We start from the raw sequence: 19,349 nt of genomic DNA, 5'->3' as shown, positions 1-19,349 counted from the left end.
CCTACCTGTTTTTTAGCCTGACATGAGGTAAACATACAGCGCTCTTGACTGGAGCAGGGCACTGCTGAACTATCTGAATTGCTTCTGTCCCTGAGACTACAGAACTGTTAAGTATATCACAAACCTGCACTAGACATGGAGAGAGAGTAAACAAAACAGACTGCTTCCTGCTTTCTGCAGCTCACCCAACCCAGGTGTGGTTCCCATGGGGCAAAAGGCACCAATAAGGCTGAAACATCCTCAGTCAAGCTTGAGCCAGGGAGGAAGAGTCCAGCGGATTCAATTATCCAGTCTAAGTGGGTGTCCTGTCTCCTGCAACTGTTCTTGACCTGCAGCCCCCTGATGCCCGTGGTACCACAATCAATGTGAGGAACAAGAGCAACCTGAACAAGCTTCTTTGCTCAGCTTCTGTCCCTGTTCGTGTGCCCTGACAGTAATGTTGCAGCAGGAGCTGGCACTGCCTGTGAGGGCAGCAAGCCCCAGGCACTTGTTCTCCAGACTCCAAGCTCCCCCATGGACACCCAGACAATGCAGCCCAAACAGTGCTGTTGCCATGGCGAGCACTTGGTTATCAGGTGCCTCAGTAGAATCTCAGCTTTATGCCATGAGAACCAGGAGCTCCATTCCTTCCAGAGCCCAAACAACATCCCCTGGAGCATTCTGTCACTCAAATCAATCACACATGAGGATCAAATTAACTCCAGCAACCCTTGATTTTTTCTGCTGGCTTGAAGACCCCATTTTTCAGAACACAGAAAAAGATATTTGGGTTCCACCAGATTCCTCCATGAACACATTCAGCTTCTCCAGTTGGTACTCCTTGACACAAACTCCAGCCACTGACACCATTCCAAATCCTACAGCTAAGCAATGTCCCAGTCTGGGATGCATGGTTTAAGCCTGACAGCAAACGTCATTTTAACAAATTGAGATTGCATTTTGTACACAGTGCAGCAGGCATCCTGGAGCTCAGCCTTGCCCCCATGAAAGTACATCATTTTCATACATAACCTTCAACTCCATGTGACCATCCCTAGGGCAGCAAAGTGCCCTGCAATATTTAACTATACCCATCCGTGCTGATAGCATCGAAGGTGTGAAATAAGGTACTGCTGCAGGCAAAGCCACTTCCTGGTCATACTCATTGCGCTTTTCAGGACATGAGAAAACACCCTCCCTACTCACCCTGTAGAAAGTGTGATGAATTGCTCAGGATCAGCGCTCACAGTGACAAAGTGCTCAGTATGGGAAGGAAATAAACAACCCAAGGAGAAAGAGACAGCTTTATTTACGGAATGAAGTGACGTCTGGAAGGGTGAAGCCAACAGTTGCTGAGGAGTCATGTTTCTGAGAAGGTGCAGTTCAATCCTTCCTGGTATAACACTCTCAGAAAAAAGAGCTGCTGGGTCCAGCAGGTTTGTGCCTAATGAAAGGAGTCCCTGCTTGGTCTTTGCCCAACCCAGCAAGGCTCTGACCAGCTCCAACCAGGTGCCTACTCTTCCCTGACAAGGGAACTTGCTGAGTACCAGCACGGAGATATTGGCAGACGCTGTTGCCTTTGCTCTCAGGAGTTCACACACCTCTTTTCTTGGGATGAGTAAGAACAAACCAACAAAAAAGAAAAGTGGGTTTTACGGTACAGCTGGTTCTTTCCCCTGTCATGCTCTTTGAGGTGGGGAGAGTACAGCCTTGTAGGCTTTACTCTGGACACAGCCATGGATGATGATGCCCAAGTCAGCTGGGAGTGCTATAGGGACTGGTCAACATTGTCTGTTGGAGAGACCCATGAGTGTGACTGACCTGTTCCTCTTGCTAGAATAAGCCCAGACACCACACAGAGCAAATATAACCCTGCTGTGCCAGTGACTGCCATCTGCAAACACAAGCCATGCCTGGCTTACAGCCAAGTCAAAGAGACTCAGATTCCAAAAAGAATCAACCCTGGTGGATCAGTACCATGTTTCACTGTCTACACTGGAGTAGCTGCCTTCAGCCAGCCCAAATGCCTGTCCCACAAGCCACAGGCACCCACTGTCACTGACTGATATTAACCATGCAATGACAAGTAACAGAGTTGCTCTGTTGGCACTGGACCAGGTTTCATGGTTTCCTCTCTCACTGGCAAGGCAATGGCCAAGTGGGCTGCTTCATAGGTGCTCAGTTCTTCCATCGGATTTGCTAAAAGAGAGGCAGAACAGAACATGACTAGCATCAGGGTTTACTATAGATCCCTTCAGAGCCAAGTTAGTGGGCCCCACACCCCAAAAAGCACAAATATAACCATAAAGTGTAATTTCTATCACTTTCATCCTTCATTCCTATGCTGAATGCAACTCCAAACATAACATTATTTTCCTAGCAGGGAGAAAAGGATGTGGAATAGCCACACCCTTACTACTCACCCAACATACGCCTGTCTCTGACGAAGGTGTCTAGAAAATAAAGCAGGGTTTCTCACCATATTGTTGAGAATGCTGTCTATCTTCTCTTCTTCTGCAGAGCCCCGCTCTACTTTGCATCTATACGCTGCCAGCTGGATACGATCTTTTAGATCTCTGTATGTCTAGATAAAGAGCAAAATCAGAGCCCAGATGAGCGAAGGGGACACTTGCACAGTGGGATGGTGCCCTGCAGATGAAAATGAGTCACTCTTCAATCCCACCCTCAAATTTCCATCAACAACTTTGGCTGACTGTGCAGATCTGGCCTGGGCACAGCACAAACCCTAGGGACTGCTCTCCTGGTTCAGTTGGCTTCCACTGACCATAATGTTCCAAGCTCATAGAGATAAGAAAACCACACCAGGCACACGGAAGGAAAGAAAGAGAGAGACAAAGAAAAGACAGGGAGGAAAAGCAGGCTYTCATCCTTCCTCTTCATACACACAGCAGGGACTCACATCAATGACAACATCATGGCACTTGTACTTGGTGGCAAGGTTTAACCGTGTCTCCACATCCTCCACCAGGCGCACATACTCCTGCAGCACCTGCAAGGGAAGGGTGTGTCAGCTCACTTCTGCTAGCACCTCCTGCCTCACTCTCTCACTCCAACCACAACATCTTTTTAAGATTGCTGGTTATCACAGACTTGACCCATTCCACCCTAAGACAACAACTGACCAGGATAAATCTGCTCAGGACCATGGAGGCACTAAAGCTTTGCTCACAAAGACTCTAGTCCTAAGCTACTTCACTCCTGTGTATCAAGTTAGCCACGGCCAGATTGATCAAGCGTGAAAGTTAAATGTAGCAAACAAGGGTGGCAACGCACTGTGTGGAGAGTGCTCCCAGACTCCCTTACACCTGCTGTCCTTCTTGCAGTCAGCTAGGACCCAGCTTTCATGTCTATTTACACTTTCTGTTGACATGTGGGTCACTAGCTGGCTCAGCTGAATGCTGTGCCCCAAAGGCAGAGCCAGTCAGCTGTGAGGCAGCTCATTTGGGGAATCAGTCATGCACCAAATCCCAGTGAAGAGCAGGACACAGGCAGTGGCCTCTGTTAATGGCCCAAGAGGTCGAGCCAAGAGGCTGTAAGACAGCCTGAGATAGGGCTTGGTGACCTAAAGGGACATCTGACCTTGAGCACAGCAGTTCCTTCCTCACCTGCACAGGAGCACTGTTCCTCTGCAAGATCTCCACCACTCGGTGGAAGCCAATGGGTGCCTTTTTCTTGGTATAGCCCAGCCAGTTCTGAAAACAGAGCCAAACCCAGCATTAACTCTAAGGGTAATCCCTCCAGCCACACTGCCAGAAGAGGCAGAAAAGCAGAGAACAGGGTTGTCATAGATTAAGGCTGGAAGAAAGAGACTTTTTGCTCTTAATGAAGGGGGGAAAAGGTCTCTCTCCAGCTGCTGGCAAGATTTCCCACCTGTAACCACATACACTGTTGGCAGAGCTCTTCATTCAGTGACTGGGTTCAGGCTGGCAATGAACCCTTTACAAACTAGGCATGAGGGCAGCCCTTCTCCCTGACCCAGTTGCTAGGGCTGAGCCAGGCCCAGCAGAGCTCTTATGCAGGGAAAGCTGCCCTATAAGGAACTCACTGCAACCTCCTGCGGCAGAGATGCAGTGGGCCCCACTGAAATAAAACCAACCTGCATAGCAAGCAAAGTATCAGCACTGGGTATCAGCCTGGGAATTGAGCTCCCAGCAAGTCCTTCCCCAGCTCACCTTGGTGGTAAAGAGGGCATCAACATCATTCCAAGCTCGCAGCTTGGCCCGTGCAGCCAGGGCAGTCAACACGTACTGCTTATCAGGAATCTGCAAGGCAGACAGCTGCAGTCAGAGCAATAGCACAGCTCAGAGGGTCTCTGCAGGACGGAAAGGAATGTCACCGGCTTCTGACCCTGGCAGGACCTGTGCCCACAGCCAGGCAAGGAGCGAAGGTGCTGTGTAAGGCCAGGGCCAGCACTTGCAAAAGGCATGAGATAGGAATTTGCAAGTGCTGCTGCAGCCAGGCTGTGCTGGCCCCTGCTCAGTGGGACAATGAAGCCTCTGCACAGCTCCCATTTGCATTTCAGAGGCTCCAGAATTGCTCTGCTTCAGGAGAATGCAGCACTACCCTCCTCATCTCAGTGCTGAGCCCTTCAAACCCCCCTCGCTCAGCCTCCTTGCTAACTCAACTTGGCTGCCTACATTTTCAGCTGGTGCTGCCACAACATCAGGACAGCAGTCATAGAGGGTCCCATACCTTAAATGTTTTCTTCAGGTTGCTCGGGCTGCTGAACGTCCCCTAAAGAGAGTAGACAAGTCAGCGCAAATTTGGCATGCGAGGTCAAGAAAGAGGTTCAGATACCTTCTGTAGTAAAGCACTTGCCTCACACAGGGTAGATCTCCCATTCACAGAAGTCTTCACTGCTTGTTGCTCCTACCAGTGCCATAAGAGGAAACAGCTGGCAGAAGGAAGAGCAACTATTCCACCCCATTAGCTCTCCAGTTTGGTTCTTTCTACATCCTCAAACTGTGGAACCTCCAGCACTTCTGAGACCATTATCACATACCTTAGGCTCAGGGGATCAAGGGCCAATTCTGGCTCCTTGGAAGCAGAAGTACAAGACAGTGATTGCTTTTAGGTAATTCCCAACACACCCAGGCTGAATGTCCTGTCTCAGAGTACAGGAGAAAACTCCAAATCAGTCCTGGATGGTCAAGGGAAGCTGTGTCCTCTAGGTCTAACTAGAGGATGAAAACATGACTTGCTTCTTTCACTAACATGCTAAGCTTAAGCATTCTATGTGCTAAGGGCTACAGGGATGAGATGTCATCTCCCACATTGTCCTCACCTCAGCCTCTGTGTAGTGGTAGAAACAGGAGTAGAAGAGAGTGGTCACCAGTGGCATGTTGAGAATCGAGGCCTTGCGAGGATATTTCCGAAATATCTCTGACTGCCCAGCTGTCTCTAAGTGCCGATCATTGGCCTGGAAAAGCAGAGAGAGAGGGCGAGCATGAATCAAGGCAGCTGCCTGATCTAGCTGTGGGGCAGAGACCTGGAGAGAGTGTCGTGCAAGTGATGCACAAGCACACCCCAAACAGGCCATAAAATCTCAGGTCTAGTATTTCATACATGTGCCTGGCCCTGCAGCTTGGATGGTATTTAAATTATACTAGTAAGGGCAGGCTAGTTAGATAAAAAGTGCTGTGAACTAGGGACGGATAGGGACCTCACAGCCAAACCCCAGTCATTTCCTGACCAGTGAGAAGGATTTCGTACCTCAATGATTATCTGTCTCTCCAGCAGGGTATAATGGTCTTGGATGTGAGATGTATCATCAGCTGAAAAAGGCAGCCTAGTCAAACACAGAGGAAGACACTGTCAGCAGCTCTTAACACAGTATAGCTAAGTGTGCTCCCCATGTACAGGGATGTGGCAAGGAATACATCCCTTTATCCCCAACCTGAGAGGGGCTAGTAGGTACTCAATCTCCTGCCTCACCAACCCCCAACCCCACTGACCACCCTTCCTGTCTTTCTCCCACATGAGCTCCAGAGAAAGAGAAATTATTTGGCACCCCTCAAAGGACAACCTAAAGCTGACACTAACGATTCCTTAAGTGCTCAGGCACCCAAGCTTTCACCCTTCACAACCTGAAGGGTCAGTGCTCAGAAGATCCCTGAAGCATCTCTGCCCCCAAATAAGCAGCAAAAGATGATGAAGCAGTAATCATCCTAAATTCTTCTCTGATTTACATTGCATCTCACAATACCCCACTCACCCCAATACAAAATCAACATCAGCTCTTGAGCTACATAAGCTGCAGCACAGCACTGGGAAAGGGGTCTCATTTTCTTTATTACCATCTTCTGTTAAGCAGCTACATCTCACCCATTCTCTTGCATTTTTTTCTTACCTAATGCAGTCTTTCAGAAACTCCCTTCGTTTTTCTACATCCTGGATGTTCAAATGCTCCTGGTACTGGGACAGCTGGAGAAAGAGGGAAGACAAGGACAGTCTGTTCTCATGGGCTTGGGAGGTACAGGATTCCAGAGTGCAGAACCAGGATGCCAAGCTCTCCTCTGGCTACCAGACACCCTGCTGCTAGCCTCTCCCTGCCCTTCCCATACTCCATGCTCCCTCCTGAATGAGGAAGGAGAGCTTCAGCTCCTGGGAATACTCACTGCAACTTCCTCAGTCCTGTCCAGAAACCTATAAAAGGGAAGGAGCATTAGTTCTGGGGCAACTTCCTAGTAGCACACTCAGCCCTGCCACAGGACTGGGCAAGAGCCTCACCTGAACAGATCCAGAAGCAACTTCTGCTCACCCATCTCTTTGAGGAAATGGATCAGATGACACAGGGCCACTTGCCGCACCTCCAACTCCCGAAACAAGATCTCTATGGGGGAGAGGGATACATGCATAGGGGTAAAGCAAGTTAGCATCAATGAGCCACAGAGGGAGCTATGTACAGTGCACAGAGCTGCAAGCCACTACCGGAATCCAGCAACCCCATCCCTCCTCAAAGCACAGCCCTAGAAACCTAGAGACAGAAGTGTTCCATTCACCAGGCTGCCATCTGAATTCACAGCAGCTTGCAATCCCTCCTGATTTATTCTCATTCACCCCATTACTGCTACCACCTACCAGTGCTTAAAGCTCCTCTTTGGGGCCTTCCTGGGCTTCATCACGTCCCTCACTTTTTACATGCACTGCACTCACAGACATTTCATGCTCAGTAAAGTAGCAATGCCCTAACTGCTTTCTTTTCTCAACTTGTAGTCTGTGGGAGAACCAGTGCCTCTGCCTTTAACCGAAACACACCATAGAAACCTTGACTGTGGTCATGCTTACCTTTCCTTAGTGTCTGTTTCAGGAATATCAGGACCTGTGAGCACAGAGAGGCAGCCTTCAGCTGAAGAGATCAATCTTCACCAGAATTAAAACAGACAGACACTGAACTGGTCAAGGCCTGGGGAAGCTTTTGTAAAGGCCTTCTGAAGGTACAACTCTTACAGCACTGAAGTGAATTCTGCTGCTTACTGGACACCGGGCAAGCAATGAGCCAGGGTCACAGCTGCCTGGATTCTCTAAAGCTTTGATAAATGACATCAAGTTTTGCAAAGAAAAAGCTTTACTTGGGAGATTGAAGGTCTTAAAAGACCTGGATTAGGGATGCTCTGACACAGCCTGCCCCATTAACTGCATGATGCTCTGGAAGCCAGATAAGCTGGAGAAATCCCTTAAGTATTCTGTGCTGCAATAAGCAGATTAAACCTTGGCCTTCAAGAACTCACTGCAGAGATCTAGAAAGCTGAGGGATCAGGTTCCTTGTCATCAATTGATGGGAACTCTGTGAAGTGGCAGGAAAACCAGTAGGAATATGTAGCTTCCCAAGCTTTAACTTTGACACTCTGGTAACTTCTTGGTTTTAAGCAAAAAACAATCCTTCATCTTGCAAGATTAAATGGTCAGTTGATGGCATTCACACAAGACCCATCTGTGGGGTCACTGAGGAAGGCCTAGCCCTAAATGTATATGGCCCCAGCAGGACTCACAGCTGTAATGACGTTCCCATCATGCCCTGCCACAGCTTCATCCAAGAGCACCAGCTTGTCCTGTAAGGAGCGGAATCTCTCTAGAGAGCAGACCTAGAGACGGAGGAGGTAAAAGATGGTATATAGGGGATCAGGCAAGTCCCCAGGCTGAACTAAGCCCCAAGATCCTACCCATTCTTTCCCCTTTCAGCACAGCCTTTCAGCAACACGAATAACTGTCCTCCCATCCACTGGCGAACTTTTCATCAGTTGAAACCATGCACTGCATGATCCCTGGGAATCTGTCCACAGGGGTTGCAGAATTAGCTGTCACTACTGCCTGGCCTAGGACAGCAAACATTGTACAGGAAGAGTTCTCCCAAGCGCCCTTGTAATAAGGCCAGATTCCTTGCACACCACAAACTACCAGCTACCAGGAGGAAGGAACTCTGCAGGGCCATAGAGGAGATGAGAAAATTGGAGTTGTGGAACTTTTTACTTCCTTCCTCTTACCCCGTAATTGTGGTCTATCTCAGCCTTTGGTCCACCTGCCCCATTTGAGGAGACACATGCAGAATAAAACTGTATGGCAGCTGGTAAGGAGAGGTAGCTTCAACAGCAACTCTACAGGGCTATGGTGGCTGCCTCTGTACAAAGCTCCTTGTGTGCTTGCTGCAAAGTCTAAGGCAGCTGAGACTATGATTACAGCTCCAGTGTAATAAAGATTGTTTGTCTTCCTCCCTCCATTTGCCATCAACTATGGCAGGAAGTCCCACAGTCTCGTACTTTTTCCTTAGGCTCAGAGAGTGAAAAGGGCAGGGAAGAACACAGCTGTATAGATACCTTCTGTCAGAGCCTAGCTGAGGGGGAAACCTAAGTAACAACCCAAGAAACTCTGCAGGTCTCCTACTGCTCATGATCTAGGGTGATTTCAGTGCTGTCACCTGGCAATGCAATAGACAGGCACAGCACACACCCTGGTAAGTGCTGCAATCAACAGGGATCCCCTTCCTGCTCCTGGACACAGCCAGAAGCACAAAGAAAGTATAAGGCAGTTTGAGAGCACCCAACCTCCTCTCTGGCAAGCAGGTAGAAGAGAAAGTTCCTTACCTTGCCCCTCTGCATTCGCCTGACAGTATCTTTGGGGTTCCAGACATTACTGTAATCCTGTCACAAAAATAAATAAATAAATTTTATTTTATTTATTTAATTATTTATTTTGAGCCTCCAGAGGCCTGATTACTCTAACAGGCTCCAAGCTGGCTTTCACTTGTGTTGGACCAGAGCGATGGCTACAGTCTGTTGACAGGACAACCAAACCCAGCCACTCAAGGACACTGTCCTGAAGTACCCAAAGGGCACTCTGCGCAGAGGAGGTTTAGGCCCAGGTGTTGCTTCTTGGACTTCTCATTCAGCTGCTGCAGGGAGATTATTAGGAGGATGCATCTTCAGAGTCTTCAGATGGGAATGCTGTGCACTGAAAGTCTGCTTGCTGGTGGAGAATACTAGAGGCTGAGAGGTCAAAGAAGAGTCTTTCTATTGATTGGGTAAGGTTCACCACCATATCCTTTGCAGGAAGTGCATTTCAACAAGGTAACCTCCTTGCAAATTAAAGCTCTAAGGTTAGTTTCAGAAGGACAAATAAAACACATGCAAAATTGACAGCCTAGAACTGAGAGAGAAGGATTCAGTTTCTTACCACAGCACAGACATACATCTCCTGGTGAGCATTTCACAGCACTGTGGAGAATACAAGGCCAGCAGCCTTAGGTAAGTGCTTGGGGACTCATACAGGACTAGTCAAATGTGACAATAACACTGAAGCCTGTAGCTAGGCTATCCTCAGATAATGCTCAGATATGCTACAGATGCTGTAGTTAGCAAAGTTCTTCCCTCAAAGACACTAGGATCTGGAAGCACTGGATAATGGATGGCCCAAGCCAGGCCTGAACTCAGACTCCAAGCAGGTATCTAAGTCAATGTGAGGCCCTAGGAAAATGTGGTCATAATACAGCACTTTGCCTCAAAAGAGACAGAGAAAGGGAATACGCAAAGGCAGCTTTAAGGATACTGAACTTAAAATTCATTGAAGATTTACTAAAATCCCAGATATAGAGAAAAAAGGACTTATCCAGTCCCTTCCCATTAGGGGACCATTGCATATGAGTCACTGAAGTCACAATACAGCTGAGTGTCAAAAGTCCTGTGCACTGAGGTGGCCTGCTGCACCTCTGGCAAAAGGCAGTTCCTCAGTCTGTCACTGTCAAGACACCATTTCAAAGCTGACATTAGCTTTCCTTTCTTAGTTCCACTCCACTTACATACTCCTGCCTGTTCTATGGAGCTGTGCAACCCCCCTCCTTCCTACTTCACTGTTTCTGAAAGCAAGAGAGGAGGACAGAACATAGAATACTTATTTCTCCTGTTGCACTTTCAGGAAATGCTGCCTGCTAGGTTAAGTGATCAAAGAGTAATCACCATGAACAGACTGATCTGGTAACAATCAGATGACCATGGACAGGATGAAGAATCCCAGTAACCTAATCGGTGCAAAACGAGCACACTGACTTGGCTACTTCTATCTACCATCAAATAAGACAGATTAAACCATGATCCGTTTTATGATACCTGCGAATAGCAGTAAACCAAAGAAACTCTCCCCAAACACCATACAACCCTAAAGAAGTGTAAGAGTAATATTGGACGAAGCGGAAAGAGAACCTTGGGATGTTTTAAGAGGACTGTTGGAATGTGTGAGCCTTATTACGGGATGCTCACGGGAAGGACAAAAGGCACAGAAAGGGAGGGATCAGGATAAATTTGGGAGGAACAAGCATGGGAAAATAGAGGGAAAAAGGGATAACGGGGGCCAGTTGAGTGTAAACAGGTGGCAGGTTGGTGTGCTTGTCTGAATGAGTCCTGCACTTGATCACCGCAGTCTTTCTTATTAAATCTTATTTTTAATCATCCTCTGTGTGGGTTACCTCTCTATTCCAAGTGTGTGTGTTTGTGTGAATGCTAGTGAACTTCAGGCTCACTTAGCCAGTGAGTAGGACGAGTGATCCAAATACTAGCAATTGGAGCGAGACAACAAAGAACAAGAGCTTGAGCGTCCAGGTGCCAGTAAGCAACTGAAGGAGACTGGGATCTGGAAGCCAGATAGATTGGGTGTCTAAGAGCAGTTACTGGAGAGACTCATATGGTGTGGGTATGCTATGGTAGTGGACTTCGATCCTGAATAGAGAGAGAAAAGGCTCAGGATCAGGCCTGAGTGCTGCATGTTTATGAGTCTGCTGGTAAAGGCACTGTTCTCTGTCTGTGCTGATCTGTGGACAGCTGTGTTAGTACTCTGTGTGTGCGTATGTGCCTATTGGGAATGGGCTCAGCCTTGTTACTGCTGAACCTGGAGACAGAGAATCACAACCTCCCATCTGCTAGGCTAGGACAGGAGAAATCCGTTGGGTGCCAAAACCCATGAGATTCGGCAGCATCTAACACCACCTACCTTGAGAACATTCCTGCCAAATGGAACTCCATCTTTGTGCTCTCCCTGACCAGGGTGTTCCYGTGATTCATGAGCACGGGATTTGGAAGGCTGTAGGTTCCTGTTTCATTTAAGGAATATAAATGATGCCAATGCATCTAATGCAGCATGAAAGAATCATAGACACTGGAAGATTGTATGTACTGGAAGAGGTTGCCCAGAGAGGTTGTGGAGTCTCCTTCTCTGGAGATACTCAAAATCTGCCTGGATGCAATCTTGTCTATATGCTCTAGGTGACTCTGCTTGAGCAGGGAGGTTGGACTAGATTATCTCCAGAGGTCCCTTCCAACCTCAACCATTCTGTGATTCTGTATGAAAGGAGCTTACAGGCAAGGCATTACTAAGAATTCCTTTCACAGAGACTGATGGGCAAAACATTAGAAGAAAGAAAACTAATATCCCTTTTCATAGAACCAAAACTCCCTCCTCCTGGGCACAAGCAGAGAATGCCTAAATTACTGTGAGGCTGGTTCTACATTCTGCATCTCCTTGTCCTATGCCCTGCATTGCCCTCTGCAGTCTGAAATAGTGATTAATCACTTCCCACAAAACCTTTAGAGTAGGCAGTTCTGGCAGTGCTCTGGTCTCAACATTACAAACACAGGTTGCTCACCTTGTACTCTGCTTTTGGTCTGCGCAACTCTGGGGTGTAGTTTTTAATTCCTGTGTCAGAGAGGGCTGGGAAGGAAAGACAAAACTATGAGTAGCAGCACATCAAGATCCTGATTCACATTCACTTTTGAAACCACTCTCTTTTGGTTTCCCTGGTAGAAGACCCAAACTCAAGTATCAAATGGCAATACAAATTTGATCTAAACCCAACACTCTTCACTTATATATGGGTTAATATGTTAACCATCATGCCAATTTTGCTTGTTTGCTGGGTGACTCTCATGATTCAGTTTCCCCTTCTGCAATATAAGGAAGATGACACCACTCCTTCTTTGGAAATGCTTTGGATAAAAGCTTCTTACACAAAACAATGCCCATCCCAAAATGAGGCAAAGATTCAAAACTTACCATCTGAAAGGGACTGGAAACTTGGAAGTTTATTTCGTCCTGAAATGAAAAGAAACTGCCATGAGAGATTGCTTCTTTCCCAGCAACATCTCTTGCAGACAGAACACAGCTCTAGACCACAAGCCAGCAAGCCATAGCTATGTCAGTATAGAACAAGTGACTCTGTACAGCAATTTGTGCTATATTGTCATACCTGAGGCTCACATGCTTGCAGTCATCTGCTTTCAGATAGTCTGTGGCCATATGTACCGTATGGCACCCTCACCTATCTGCTCTCTTTTGACCAAGGCCAAAAGAAGCTAGACAGACTGCAGAACATAGGCTCACGGGTACAGCACTGTTTAGGCGACAGCAGCAAAGGGAAGCTTTGTTCACCAGGGCTATGATTTTGACGCCCTTCATTATCACTATACTATGAAAGCTGTGGGTAAAAAAAAAAAGAAAAAAAAAGGAAAAAAAAAAGAAAACAGAAAACAGAAAAAGAGAGAAAGTAAAGGCTGGCTTGTTCTCTAGCTGCAAGAGAACCGAACGGAGCTGAACTCTTGCAAACTGCTGTGTATGCTAACCAGCTACAGACATCAAGAGCAGCCAGCTATGCTCCAAGTAAAGGATAATTAGCCTGTCTTCTCGACAGTACTGAGGATCAAATGCAAGCCATATAGGTCAAGACAGTCCCGTTGTGGTCCACTTCTTTCCGTCACGCAAATAGGTAGCTGTAAAGTGCCATGCTCTATATAGCCATTCCATGAAATTTGGCTTTTAAGAAGCCAGATCATCAAAGTCCCCTTCACAAGAGCCTGTCTTCTTCTGCAAAAGACAAGCACTGTCCCTGATTTCTGACTAGTGGCAGATATACCTCTCCTTTGAACAGAGATCAGACCTTTCCTGTTCTGCAATACACTTAGCAGAAAAATGATAAGATAAAATGATTTCCCCTTGAGACTCTTGAGGGAAGAACTGTGTATGAGGAAGCTCACCTTTGAATAGGCTGCTTAGGGAGTAGGAAGAGGCTTGTTTGGGAAAAGTCATAAAGGATGAAGAGCCCTTCTGCAGGCTGGAATCTCGACCCCCCAGGAAACTAGCGCTGCTAGAAGCTGTCTCTTTGATTGACCAGGAGATACCTGACGGACAAAATGTACAGACAGAACTACTGTAGTCATTTAAGGCAGAGAAAAATAAAATCAGTCTGTAAAGAAAGACCTTAAGGCAGGGCAGGAATGTATGACTCCTGGTCAGTTCTACGGTAGCACATCCTGGTACATTTTGACCCCCAGCACTAATCAGATGCAGTGCACTGACTCTTAACATCTTATAATATTGCTTACTAAACAGTTACCTGTTCTCCTCCAGAAATGATTCACTTCATCAGAAGTGAAACTGGTGAAATTTTTTTATACTAAAAAAAAAAACCATGCCATCCAACATTTGTGTGTTGTTTTATGGGGTAAATCATATTCCTTCTCAAAAGTACAAGGCAAGACAGAGACTCTCTTGCTTATCTCAAATTAGAGACGCATAAGAACACCCCTTCGTGGACACTGGAAAGCCAAGATACTTTTGCTGCCCACAGAAACAAATCAACTATGAAATACACAAGCTGCTGGCAACAATGCATATATCTCCCTCCTTCTTGTTCTAGTTCTGCACTTTTCATGCAGCTGCAGAACATACACTTTAGGACAGAGTAGTGTAACAAAAGAATAAGTGATTTCTCTTCTCTTAGGTGGGAAGAGAAAAGACCTGAACCATAGGGAAGAGTTGCAGCACAGAGCAGGCAGATCAGACTCTTTGAAAGTCCTCTGGATGATCCAAATTTAAGCTTTCACTGGTTGAAAGGTGCTCAATGGCTAGCAAGTGCCTGAACTGTTTTTATAGCAGTAATGGGTCACAAACACCAAAGAACAGCAAGTAGCGTTCTGTGAAGATCAGAGCCTGCTCCCACCATCACTAGAAATGGATTTGCTTAATGCTTTCAATTCTCTTTCAAATTTCAGGGAGAAAAGTCTGCTCTTAAATACACATCAAACCTTGAAATATCTCCTCAAAGTGTTGTAAGGCAAAGCACAGAGAACTTTAAGTAGCTTAGTTATTTAATCATAAAATCAGTAAGGTTGGAAGGGACCTCTGGAGATCATCTAGTCCAACCCTCAAGCGAGTGGCCCATATGGGGATCGAACCAGCCACCTTGGCATTATTAGTACCAGGCTGCAGTGTGAAGCAAATGTCACCCACAGTCCTGCAGGTCAGCTGAACATGACGAAAATCAAAATGTTTTTAACCCTTGAAATGTCTTCTCTAGGCTGAGCTACATATTGCAAAAAACATAGTAAACTCCCATCATTTATCTGCCTTCTTTCTAGTTATGTCATTTGCTTGCTCTCTTTCTAGCATATCCTCACAGGTAAAAACAAGTAGCTCACAACTTGATCTGAAGTAACAGGAAGGGCAGGATTAGATAGGCTCAAATAAATGGCATAAGTTAAACGGTAATTTTAATCCTACTTCCTCCCAAAGATAGCTTGGAGTACTTCTGCACTTACTTCCCACAGGTTCCCCACTCCAGCTGACCTTCTCAAGGTCATCGTCATCATCGTCGACAATATCCCGAAGGCTATTCACTGCCCGTTTGGATTCCTTTAGCTACGAACAAAGAAAGAGCTTGTAATAAAGACCACTAATGTTGCTTGGAGCTCTTTGTTTCCTGTTACTTTCTCCAACAACCTCCCTCAGAATTTTGTAAATAGCTTCTCCAGCCTCTAAGCCACTGAAGGACTACCATCCCTGGAGAAGGCATTCTATGCTTGTGGATGTATAATAGCCAAAGGCAGCCTCTCCTGTTCTGATGTGGATACACAGGCTGCAGGCACCCACACAGGCACAAATAGCTCAAACTAGCAAGAGATGCAGTGACCTGTGGCAGGAGTAATCATCATAGCTTAAAATGAGATTTCAGTTTGTCTATGAAGGGGTGAGGCGAGAGCTCTTGACCTCCAGGTGGGCAACAGTACGACTCATCCCACCCCTCACCCCCACCATCCATGGCCTCCTTCGAGGCAAAGCCAGTAAAAGGGCCGCCGCTTGGCGGCCGCGAGGGCAGCAACCTTGCTCCCCGCGGGACCTCGCATCGGCACTTGTAACGTAGCCCCAGAGGGCACAGAAAGGGGTTGGAGAGGCCCTACCTGGGACAGTTCGTCATCCTCGTCGTCGAAGGTGAAGGCTCGGAACTTGGAGCTGTGCCAGTACTCCTCCTCGTCCGCCCTCGCCCTGCTCATCTGCAACGGCACCGCACGGCGCGGTCAGGCGGGGGACAGGAAGGCCCCGCCACCGCCACCTCCCGGGCCCCCCCACCGCAGCACCACGGCGGCACAGCCAGGAGAGCACGACCGCAGCCTGGACATGGGCCTGTTCGCCTCCCCAGGCTCACCCACCTTGCCTGCCCCGCGCCAGACACCGGCACCGGTAACGGCGCAGCACCACAGGAGGAAGCAAGGCCGTCGCAAAGCACGCCGGGACCCGTAGTGTTCATGCGGCCCCCACTTCGGCGGCCCGGCGCCCTTTGACTACGAGTACCGACATGCCCTGCGCGCTCCGCCATCGCCCTGCCCGCCGCGGTCGAACTACAAGTCCCAGCAGGCTGCGCAAGGCGCTGTGGGTAGTTGTTATGGGTGGTGTTTCCGTCACTGGCCAGTGCTGGGGGCGATCGTGGGATGCGGCGTGGTGGCCTGGCCGTAGGGGATCGGTTGCAAGAGCTGCTGGGAACGCGTGGGCGGAGCGAGGAAGCGCTAGCTCGTGGCAGCGTGGAACCAAGAAGGCAGGGCCCAGTCGGCCGCGCTCGCGGGGGAAGAGCCCCGGAAGGGATCCTACCGGTGACGGAAGCCGGGAGGTGGTGGGGTGGCTGGCGGTTCTAGCAGTTTCCACGGGCGGTCGGTGCGGAGGCGGCGGGCAGGGCAGTGGCGATCCTGATGGCAAAGTGGGGAGAGGGAGACCCACGCTGGATCGTCGAGCAGCGGGCGGACGCTACCAACGTCAACAACTGGCACTGGTGAGCGGTGGCAGCACAGCGGGGCCTGGCCTGGGGGGCTGAGACGCTCCCTGGCCGGTGGGAGTCCGGGCCTGTCCCCTGGGGAAGGCCCTCCGCAGCCCCGTGTGTGTGCGTGCTTGGAGGAAGGGCTCTGGGCTAGTGTCTGGGAGAAGGCTCTCTTTCCGTACCCGTGTGTGTGTGCGGGTGTGATTTTTTGGGGGGCGAGGGAGAAAGGCAGGCTAGCGTTGCAAGGGAAACTCCTGCTTCGTCTGTGTGCGTGTTTGGGGGGAAGGGGTCCTGAGGATGGGTGTGTGTGCCCCCCCTCCCCGCACACCTGCAGCTGTGTGTTTAGTGGGTGGTGGATCCTGACAGTAGGGTGTGTGTGTGTTCAGTTGAGAGGGGGTCCTGGGGATGGGTGTGTGTACCGTTTTGCTTTGCCCTATGTGTGTTTGAATGTTAGAGGGAGGTGAGGGTTGGGGTTGGGGGATGCACAGGTAGTCTGTGTATAAGCAGGTATCATGACCTGCCCCAGATTCTCAAATCCTTTCCCCCACGCTTGTCTTTTTCTGTAGGACAGAGCGAGATGCGTCCAACTGGTCCACAGAACGGCTTAAAACTCTCCTCCTACCTGTCAGAGTAGAGGGTGAGGAAGGGGCCTGCGAGGTGACAGAAGTGAGCAAACTGGATGGAGAAGCCTCTATTAACAACCGCAAAGGGAAACTTATCTTCTTCTATGAGTGGGCTATTAAGCTGGCATGGACTGGTGAGTGATATTCTCCTGTTTCACAGCCAGATTCAAGTATAGGATTAGGGACACTTATCTCATCTAGGAAATAATAATAAAGAAAAATAATTTTCTTGTGATACAATACAAGGTTGCTCTTGGAACAACCAGAGTAAGGAACATTGATCTGAACAACATGATTGCTGTTGCAGGCACCTCAAAGACAGGAGTGAAGTATAAAGGATATGTAGATATTCCTAATCTCTCAGATGAAAATGACATTGACGAAGTCGAGGTAAGCCAATTACTAATATTAGTGACTGTACTGCTCTTTACTGAATTCTTAGAGGGCTAAGATTCCTGTGTTATCTTTTTAAAGCGATTGTAGAGGGCCTTTTTAGTGTTAAGGGACTGCTTAAACCTGTGTTGTATTGCTATCAAGTAAATTCCTTTCTTGTAGGTGTATGAGAGCTATAGCACATGAATGAACTCAGCTAGGTGCATAACTTACAGTGGGCTGACAGAAGATGAAATGAAAAACTATAAAACTGCACAACTTCTTGTGAAAGCTTAGATCAAAGCCTAAGTGTGATGTTGAATCAAGTGATAAAAGGACTGTAAGTGTGACTTTGTTAACTAGTGCTTGTCTTTCTGATTTAGATCCTTGTCAGCCTTGCTAAAGATGAGCCTGACACTAACTTGAAGACCTTGATGAAGCAAGAGGGTACAAAAAAAATAAGAGATGCAATGAAAACTTACATCAGCACTCTCAAAACTGGTATGTGACTGAGAGGGAGAAGTGTTTTGGGACATGTATCCTATCCCTATCTCAATAGGAAGGTGTCTAAGTGACAGCAGTTATTTTTCTGACTTGAAAAAGGTTAGTGTTTAACAGGAAGCACTTCTGTATCTAGATCCTCTAGTACACATTGTCTGCAGTGATAACCCAATAATAAGCAGTGGTTTCTGATACACGTTTTAAAACTGAGCATGTTTTTCATATGCTGAAGCCCACTGATATAGGCTGTGCCAGTAAAATCTATATTTACTACCACACAGTATCAGTTACTGCATGTGGCACAATCTGGCCTTTGACTCGCTTGTTTCTAGGAAGGTGGTGTTTTCAGTCTAGTTTTCTGATTTACTAGTTTTTGTTACTTTCTCTTCTGCCACACTAATAAGACAAGATGCATCTAGTGCTATTTGGATTTGAGAAAAACCATTTGAAATTGCTCTGCAAGTTTAGGTCTCATTGAATGAACTATCTTAGCATCTGGAACAGAGTTATTTTTTAGGAGATAAGTCTCCTTGGTTCCAGCAGTTGGGAGTTGAATCAGTATGCTTTGGTTGAGTTCTGCTTTGCTGTCTGGTACAGTATCTGGGTACAGATGCTTCTTATATCTACTTACCAATTTACACCATATACGTTAGATATTCAAGTTTTGCTGAGTACAAATACCACTTTTCACTGTTTTTCCAGGATCAAATTTCTGTACCCTTGGGTTTCTTAAAGCTTTTTAATGTTAAAGTTGGGAGGTGCTGTCTCCCAGTGGAAGATGAGAATATTATTCAGAAAGAACCATATAGTCTTGTGGGCTGGAATAAGTAGGTGGTAATAGGTGGGAATTCAGTAGTGCACATTTTAATAAAATTCTACTGTATGATGTAATTTTGCTGTTTTGAACAAGCTAACAAGGAAGGAGAAAGACCAAAGTGTTTTAAAATTGGCAAAGGCAGAACTGATACAGCTGTTTTTTGTTTTTGTTTTTAATTTTTAAAAACTATGACTACAATGATCTGAAAAAATTGGAGAGCCCATCTGAAAAGAAATGAAAGAGCTTGGTTTCTTTAGACCGACAAGATAAAAGTATTTGAGATGTGATTACTGTTTATATTAGAGAGTAAAAGAGAAAAACAAATTAAGTATAAGCTTGATACTAATGTGAGAGCAGCATGTGTAAGACAGCAATAAGAATATCTAGACTGGAAATAGGAAGTTACTGACTGTTCATACCATCAAGTCTTACTGTAGCTGTCAGCGGAGAGTAGTGAGGACAAAAGAATTAATTG

The 19,349-nt window shown here is 47.2% G+C and overlaps 3 protein-coding genes across 5 annotated transcripts in view; 1 reads left to right on the top strand and 2 right to left on the bottom strand.

The window, feature by feature from the left end:
- Positions 1 to 1,268: 1,268 nt before the first annotated feature.
- VIPAS39 (VPS33B interacting protein, apical-basolateral polarity regulator, spe-39 homolog) lies at positions 1,269 to 16,035 on the bottom strand. Of its 3 annotated transcripts, none has more exons than XM_085317620.1 (20): positions 15,963 to 16,035; positions 15,714 to 15,806; positions 15,075 to 15,174; positions 13,512 to 13,655; positions 12,535 to 12,573; positions 12,128 to 12,192; positions 9,081 to 9,137; positions 7,992 to 8,084; positions 7,288 to 7,321; positions 6,730 to 6,832; positions 6,618 to 6,645; positions 6,350 to 6,423; positions 5,713 to 5,788; positions 5,285 to 5,419; positions 4,693 to 4,734; positions 4,173 to 4,262; positions 3,606 to 3,692; positions 2,900 to 2,989; positions 2,403 to 2,563; positions 1,269 to 2,178 (listed from the first exon to the last, which is right to left on the bottom strand). In XM_085317620.1, exons 2-20 carry the CDS (start codon positions 15,804 to 15,806, stop codon positions 2,148 to 2,150), a joined length of 1,542 nt encoding a protein of 513 aa, XP_085173746.1. In that variant the 5' UTR covers positions 15,963 to 16,035; the 3' UTR covers positions 1,269 to 2,147. The 3 variants fall into 3 exon arrangements, with proteins under 3 accessions (XP_085173746.1, XP_085173748.1, XP_085173749.1); XM_085317622.1 differs by having other exon boundaries at positions 2,459 to 2,563; XM_085317623.1 differs by lacking the exon at positions 13,512 to 13,655.
- A 187-nt stretch (positions 16,036 to 16,222) lies between these two features.
- Positions 16,223 to 19,349, top strand: part of AHSA1 (activator of HSP90 ATPase activity 1) — a 6,283-nt gene continuing 3,156 nt past the window's right edge. Inside the window, exons 1-4 of the mRNA XM_085317619.1 lie at positions 16,223 to 16,576; positions 17,128 to 17,318; positions 17,492 to 17,574; positions 17,940 to 18,057. Of these exons, the coding sequence (XP_085173745.1) occupies positions 16,497 to 16,576; positions 17,128 to 17,318; positions 17,492 to 17,574; positions 17,940 to 18,057 (472 nt within the window). The 5' untranslated portion in view covers positions 16,223 to 16,496. The remainder of the gene's footprint in view (positions 16,577 to 17,127; positions 17,319 to 17,491; positions 17,575 to 17,939; positions 18,058 to 19,349) is intronic.
- Positions 17,366 to 19,349, bottom strand: part of ISM2 (isthmin 2) — a 38,307-nt gene continuing 36,323 nt past the window's right edge. The window contains exon 7 of the transcript XR_014897382.1: positions 17,366 to 17,381. The gene's annotated coding sequence lies outside the window, so the exon portion shown is untranslated. The remainder of the gene's footprint in view (positions 17,382 to 19,349) is intronic.

The sequence above is a fragment of the Rhea americana genome, unplaced genomic scaffold, assembly GCF_003343005.1.
Source record: "Rhea americana isolate MKP2758 unplaced genomic scaffold, rheAme1 scaffold_5, whole genome shotgun sequence".
Classification (NCBI taxonomy): Eukaryota; Metazoa; Chordata; class Aves; order Rheiformes; family Rheidae; genus Rhea; species Rhea americana.
This window is presented reverse-complemented; position numbering and strand designations above follow the sequence as displayed.

Coding starts and splice junctions, on each gene's coding strand:
- VIPAS39 (XM_085317620.1), bottom strand. CDS start 15,806: ATGAGCAGGGCGAGGGCGGACGAGGAGGAGTACTGGCACAGCTCCAAG. Junction 8,085..9,080: donor GGCGAATGCAGAGGGGCAAG/GTAAGGAACTTT, acceptor CTCCGTCTCTAG/GTCTGCTCTCTAGAGAGATT. Junction 2,564..2,899: donor GCCATGATGTTGTCATTGAT/GTGAGTCCCTGC, acceptor CTCTTTATCTAG/ACATACAGAGATCTAAAAGA.